The 7,436-nt window shown below is 41.4% G+C and overlaps 1 protein-coding gene across 2 annotated transcripts; it reads right to left on the bottom strand.

The window, feature by feature from the left end:
* Nucleotides 1-1,315: 1,315 nt before the first annotated feature.
* Nucleotides 1,316-4,503, bottom strand: LOC129238469 (protein toll-like). Of its 2 annotated transcripts, none has more exons than XM_054873496.1 (2): nt 4,440-4,497; nt 1,316-4,101 (listed from the first exon to the last, which is right to left on the bottom strand). In XM_054873496.1, the coding sequence occupies exon 2, from the start codon at nt 4,045-4,047 to the stop codon at nt 1,351-1,353; it is 2,697 nt and encodes an 898-aa protein (XP_054729471.1). In that variant the 5' UTR covers nt 4,048-4,101; nt 4,440-4,497; the 3' UTR covers nt 1,316-1,350. The 2 variants fall into 2 exon arrangements, 1 of the variants encoding a protein (XP_054729471.1); XR_008581792.1 differs by lacking the exon at nt 1,316-4,101 and adding an exon at nt 4,285-4,375 and having other exon boundaries at nt 4,440-4,503.
* Nucleotides 4,504-7,436: the final 2,933 nt, after the last annotated feature.

Here is a 7,436-nt window from a genome sequence, read left to right on the forward strand (position 1 = left end):
GACGTGCTGGTCCGCCGGATTGATATACCGAATGAAGCTTATCCCAAATATCCTTCGATGTACGACAATGCTTAATTTGCAGTAATTCGCTTGGAGAGATTGATAACACCAAATCTGTTTTTGCTTTGGCATCGCTATCTATCCATTCCTTTACTGCTTCGGGTGGCGCTTCTGCTTTCTGCGGCCTCAACCTATATTTTCCAGGTATGAAAATTTTCTTCATTCAGACGTTCAATATTAATTGTCAAAAAACTCATTTTTAAATTTGTACTTCCGAAAATCACGTTTTTTTCCGTTTCTATGGATTTCTATTTTCTTCTGTTGTTAAAATTTTTTCTTTGAGGCTTATGTTCGCAGTTCTGATTAAATGGGAACTATCCAGACGCAGTGGAATCGTGCTTAGCCCAGAACCTATTGAAAATATGTATTGAATCGCCGAGTCTTGTTGGAACGTGGTCTCGTTTATTCGATCAAACAGAAAGTGAAAAAGTGTGTGATTCAATGAATTGACATTTAGTCTGTGTAATATAGGTCATGTTCGATTTGTGATATATATATGTATTATCCATTTCAACAAAACTACTTATTTTTGCTGCTTTGCTGTACGTATTTGAATAGTTATAAGAAGTTATGGGAATTTCATTATGAAGCTTGCAGCTATTATTGAGCATAGCCTTAGATATTATTAAAAAATAATGACAAAATTCAAGGGCGGGTGTGTTTTATATAAATCGCCAACAACAATTTTTTCCTCTAAAATTTTGCGCAGGAAGATTTAATGTTTCTCGTAAAACAGCTTTTTTAAAGTATTTACATATATTTTATCCTAAAAGTTTAAAAGCAAAAAATATTAAAATGTTAGTAGGCAGATATTTCATTTAAAAAAAATTTTCAACCTTTGAAAAAAAATCTCAGCTATTAATGTTTTTTCAACATTTCTTCAGTTTTCTTCATAGCCTCAGCTAGGGCAGGGATGTTTTTCAAAAATGACAAAAAAATATTTTTTCCCAAAAATGAACAAAAAGATATATATTTTTCGCAAAATAGTTTTTTTAAGTACATATATTTTATCATAAAAATTAAAAAAAGGACAAAAAAATATTGAAATGTTAAAATTATGTTAATAGACAGATATTTAATTTTAAAAAAATTTCAATATTGAAAAAATCTCAGTTATTAATTTTTTTTTCAGAATTTCTTAAGTTTTCAAAGTTATTAATTTTTTCAGAATTTCTTCGGTTTACTCCTGATTATACTCAAACCTACAAATAAATCAATCTTTAGAAGAGTTGACGTCGTAGTCCAAAGTACTTTGATCACTTGACATTGAAACCTCTCTATGGCCCTCGCTCACATTAGTGTTGTTGTTCGCGCACGTCGACTAAGCTCTATTAATTCCATAGCGCTATACACGAAGCGCGGCTCATTCGTCTCATTCATTACATTTCGCCGCTTATGAGGCATAGCGTAACGTAATTTGCTCCAGAACCAAGGATCATTCCATTTCAGGTAGGTATTCATCTTCAAATACGCCAGCAGCTCCGTATCGAGCGCATCCATATTCACAACTTCGCCATACATAATAATAATGACGCGCGTGCGTCCCTCATTCAAAGCGCTCTGATGTGCCGTGCGAAATTCCATGCGCGCCCACGGCGATTCGATAAAGTGTTGCGAGAGCACAATTATTGTGCGACGCGATTGCTCCACAGACTCGACTATTTGTTCAGGAATATAGGCGCCGGCTAGCCAATTGCGCTCATGTGTACACACACGAAATGGTATATCGCCATGCTCTAGACCCGGCAGCAGCTCTTGCGTAACGAAACGTTCATCCTTGTGCGAATATGAGATGAATGCGTCAAACAATTTATCTTTGTCCAACTCGTTCTCCGTGACACACCAAAGACAGGCATTGTGTGCGTACAGCCACACATTGATCTCCAGCTGATATTTGAAATAAAGTGTGCTGGCGACGGCGATTACAAATCCTGCAGTCAGCAGGCTTATGCTGGCGAATAGTGGAGTCAAATCCATGGGACAGATATCGCTGAAAGCAAGTTCAAGTATTTTTGCATAGCGCGTATCAGCGCAGCTGAGCTCATCTATATCGCGTATGAGATTGTGATGCACCTTAGCGGCGATGAGCAATTGCTCGGTGGCGCAATCGCACGCCCACGGATTCTGCGACAAATACAAAGCGCGCAGTGTTTGGGTGGTGTTGAGTACCGTGAAGAAACCGCTGTTGAGCCACGTTAAGCGGTTGTGGCGCAAGTCGAGGTGTGTGAGCTGCGCGGGAAGTTGGAACGCTTCAATACTGCTCAAGAGGTTGCCAGCCGCGTAAAGGCGCGTTACATTTGCATAGCCGTTGGTTGAGTTTAAAGGTAGCGCAATAATTTCATTGTCATCTATGTGCAATTCTATAGCCATAAGCGGTGTAGTCGAAAGAGTTGGTAGTGTGGGCAAAGTTTTGAGTTGCGCCTGCGTGCAGTTTACCACGAGCGTAGCGTCATAAGTACGCGCCCAACAGCGGCAGCGGTGGGGACATAAATCGCTGACAACGGGACACAGAAGCTCACCGGGTTGCAGTGTATCAACAAGTCGACCGCGCAGTAATGGTGGCGAGCCACAGCTCAGTTGGGTAGTGTTCAACCGCGTATACTCGTTCAGAAAGCGCCGATGATTGCCTAGCACAAAGTTCACTAATTCACAGTCGCAGTGAAGCGCATTGTAGCTGAGCGCTACGGTGCTCTCGCACGTGAGCGCAGGGATTTCCTTGCTACTGTAGATGCGCGCAGGCACCAAAATACTTCGAAGCGCATTGTGCGATAGATCCACACGTACCCAGCTGCAGGCGAGCGCAACTAGACCAGATGCTTGCAACGTTTCGATGCGATTATGGGACAAATCAATAGTTGCCATTTTTTGAGGGGATGGTTGTTCGCATAAATGTGTCAGCGCGTTGTTGTGCAAAAAGAGTTCGCCTAGTTGTGTGAGAGGCATGAAGGTCGCACACATTTGCGCTGCAGGTATCTTAATTTGATTGTACTGCAAATGCAAGTATTGCAGCTGACTATTGTTTGCGAATATATGCGGATGTATGCCGCTCAGTTGATTATTGTTTAAATGTAGCAGATTGAGGTAGTTGAGCGGCGCGAGCAGCTCGCTGGGTATGCTATGCAATTGGTTGTGTGAGAGGCGTAGCTCTCGTAAGCGGAATGTGCGCGCAAATAGTTTGGGCGGCAGCGATTCTAGCTGATTTTCACTTAAATCGATGTAAAGTAGCTTACGTTGCTGCTCTAGCAACGAGGCGGGCAGCGCGCGCAAGCGATTCTCATTCAAATGGATGCGTTGCAGCTCGACGAGGGGCGCTAATATATTCGCTGGCATATACGCGAGTTTGTTACGTGGCAAGTGTAAAGATTGCAACTGTGGCATGTGCTTAAAATTGGTTGACGGCAGACTTTGCAACGCGCCATCCCTAAACACCACATTTGTGAGACGACGCTGTGCGTGAAATATCTCTAGCGGCAGCTGTGCAATGGAGCCTTTCAATGTGAGTCCTACTAAGTTGGACAGCGGCTGGAATACATTAGGCGCCAACTCAAGTACTGCAGCTTCTATTTCAAGAAATTTCAATTGCGCATAATCAGCAAACAGTTCAGCCGCTAACTGTGTGTAATCGGTAAGTTTCAAACTCGTCAACGGCAGTTCTTTCGGTAGTTGTTGACGTGTTAGTTTTGTTGTGTTTGTTGTATGCGTGCCAGCGCTTAATTCCAACAAACTTACTTTGTGTATGCTCAAGCGACGTAAAATTGTATCCAAGTTGTTGCAACCGCGCAACACCACCAGCAATAGATCGGGTCCGATGGGTAGGGCAGGTAGCGCGTCGATGTGCGCGTCACTATCAGGCGCGTTCGCAATGCCGCGGCAGTTCACATCCACTTGTACGCTTCTATAAATAAGTATTGTTATGTTGAGTGGACAAACAATTTCCATATTTTTATTGTCATCCCGTTTACAGCTACAATTCGTATTCATGCTCATCAGATCGCATTGCGGAAAGGTGATAACAGCGACAGCGAATGGCAGGCAGAGTACCTGGAAAGCAATTATGAAGGCTAGAAATTGTCTAAATCTCAACCGCAAACGACTCATATTCGGCACTTTTTCTTGTTTGCAACGCGCGCGCACATTAACTCTCAAAGACGATTAGCTCTTTACTAATTTAGAAAATAGCGCGAAAGTTCTGTGCGCGCCGAACATACATATACATACTCACACCTTCATTTGAGCAAACAAGTGTGACCATTGTTTATAATATAAAGTGCGAATCAAATATTTGTGTGAAATTCATTGAAATCAATTTATTTTACTGAAAATGTCTACAAACAAATTGTTTTATTCGCCTCGTTTTTATAGAAATTTCAAATACTTACAGGGTGCCGGGTATAGAATTAATGACTCATTAACGCCGGTGAAGGAGGCAATGGTTCACCAAGGAGTGTGACGCTAACAAGAAGAAGAAGAAGAAGAAGAAGAAGAAGAAGAAGAAGAAGAAGAAGACGAAGAATAAGAATAAGAAGAAGAACGCCTATGGCTCATTGTCTGGTAACCTTTATCTACGGAGCGCGATTTTTCTATACAAACAGCCTAGAACCATGCATTTGGGCACCCATTTCCAAATAATGAATGAAATAATTTTTGGCCAAAAGATATTTAGAAGCGATCCCATGTCAAGAGATCCAAGCAGCTCTTGGCCGTAAATTTTTCTGAAAATTGGTTTATTTGTAGGCTTGAGTTTAAAAAGTTAACTGAATACTTTTTGAAAAAAAAAAACTAATAATTTTCACATTTTTTCAATGTTGAAAGGAAAATATCTTGCGCTGTTTAAGCTATTATTAAAAGAAGCAATTTAAAAGTGATATTTACGCTTCCAAGTACTGTCCGTCGTTTGCTACAACTTTTCCCATCTTTCTAAAGCACTTCTTGTCCTGGTCGATAAATGGATCTATTTTTCGATCTCTTCATAAGAGTGAATACCGTGGGCAGCTAGCGCTTTTTCCTCTAATAGAAACAAGTGATAGTCGGCAGGAGTAACACTCGCAGAGGACGGCGGCTGAGAAAGACCTCGAATTTCTCAGTTTTATAGCTTGCGAGGGAACGTTTGATAAGTTCGTGCAAAAATAAAATCTACTTAATTGGGGTACACCTCTTTCATTTTTCGACATAGGTTTATAGACTTCGTCCTAAGCTATTTTGATTTATTGATTCCTTCCGAATAATAGGATTTGTTCTGGTCTGAAAAATAGCTATTCGTTTCTGTGATTACCTCCTCGTTTGCATAAAGTCTTTTCCCGCCAGCCAATGCCTCAAATTGGGGAAGAGTTCGAAGAAGGCCGAGAGATCCGGGAGAGCCAAGTTTGGATAATAGGGAGGATGTGAAACGCGTTGGAACCCTTTTTCCATTAATTCTGCGACCATAACTGCTGAGGCGTGAGCTGGTGCATTTTCGTGTTGGAAAAGGAAACTTACACGACTTCCTCGATTCAAGCGCATGACAAACACAAAAAATGGACCGAAACTTGCTGTGTGTTCTTGCAAGAGATGCTATTAATTAAAAACAACTTCGATGCGCGCCAGTAGTGCCATCTTTCTGCCTTTGCAAGGACTTTTCAAACGACCCTCGTATTTAGTTTTAGTAAGTAATAAAGTGCAAGTTTGAAGTTGCTAAAAGGCCCGTTGATTTTTTACAATTTTCTTTCATTTTCAATACCGATTTGTTGAGGAAAGCCTCGCAGATGAACGTAGCAACCGAAATACGACAACCGAAAATGGCAGTGGATCGGACACACGCTGAGAAAAAGCGACGACGACGGTGTAAAAAGGGCCCAGCGCTGTTATCCTTTTCAGCAAGCTGATCGAAGAATTGATAGTCCGCGTACCACCTGACTAAGCTCTACAGGCACAGAAATGTGAAATCTCTCGATCTAACATGGAACGAACTGAGGTCGCTTGCACATAACCATGTTCGTTGGCGAAGAGGAGTAGTTGACACCCTATACTACAGATAGGAGTTGAAGGAATCTAAGGGAATAAGTTTTCGCCCTCGTAAAAGAGGTGTCGCTGCTGGTACTATTTTTGTGTTCGCTCTAGTAAAATACTGCTGATTTGAAGGTGTATATGTGAGGTCTCGATCGCAGTAGTTGACATTCGTTTGACGCGTAAATAGCTTCTTTTATCTGACGTCAAAAATGTTTACGCTCGTCCCGAAAAAACAGTATTTGCGGGGAGTCAAGGTAAGCATTCTTTTAAAGAAAAGCACAGCTGAAACGTGTCGTATATGGATCAATATTTACGGTAATCACGCTCCATCAAATACAACTTGTAAAGAATGTTTTGGACGCTTCCAAAGTGGCAATTTCGACGTAAGTGATAAAGATCGCGAAGGAGCAGCGAAAAAATTCGAAGCTACTCAACTACAACAATTATTGGACGAAGGCGCATGTCGAACGTTGAACCTTTGATGATATGTCTTAAGAGTTAATGTTGACAGATCAACCGTCGGTAAACATTTGCCCGCGATGGGAATGGTCCAGAATCATCAATTGAAGGAGAGGGATATCGAGAGACGTTTGTTGGCGTGTGAGATGCTTCTTGAATGGCAGAAAATAAATGCATCGCATCGTCACAGGCGATGAAAAATTGATCTAATAATGGATAACCGTAAGCGTCGAAAAAAAGTTGGAGCCTGCCAGGTGAGCCAGGTCCAACGACAGCGAAAAAAATATTCATGATTCAAAGGTTATGTGGTGCATCTGGTGTGATCAGAAGGGTGTCATCTAATATCAACTCCTTAAATCATCTGAAACCATCACTGGTGATCATTACCGACTGCAGCTAATGCGTTTGAATCGATCTCTCAACGGAAAGCGGCCGGAATGGGACGGTAGACATGACAAACTGATTTTGCTGCATGACAACGCCATGTTGCTAAATCGGTCTACTGGGTTGCCCATATTCGACGGACCAATGTGTTTTTTTTAAATCAAAGAAAAACACAATTTTTTTGATATTGACGATAATAATCATTTTAATTGGTTCAAGTAGATTTGTTGACATCACTTTTTGAATATAATATGTATCTCTCAAATGGCCACTTTGAGCCTGTACGACGTATTGTGCCCGTTTTGCAGCATTTTCCATAGTTTTAGCTAAAATTTTGGCTGGAATAGCGGCAATTTCTACACGGATGTTGTTCTTGAGCTCTTCTATGGCCTTTGGCTTATTAATATAAACCTTTGATTTTAAATATACCCACAAGAAGAAGTCAGGTGACGAGGAAAGAATTTGTTCAAAAAATCGATTGTGGTGCGAGCTGTGTGTGGTGGAGCGCCGTCTTGTTGAAACCAGAACTGCCTCATATGCTTTCGGCG

Source organism: Anastrepha obliqua, chromosome 2 (genome assembly GCF_027943255.1).
Source record: "Anastrepha obliqua isolate idAnaObli1 chromosome 2, idAnaObli1_1.0, whole genome shotgun sequence".
Taxonomy (NCBI): Eukaryota; Metazoa; Arthropoda; class Insecta; order Diptera; family Tephritidae; genus Anastrepha; species Anastrepha obliqua.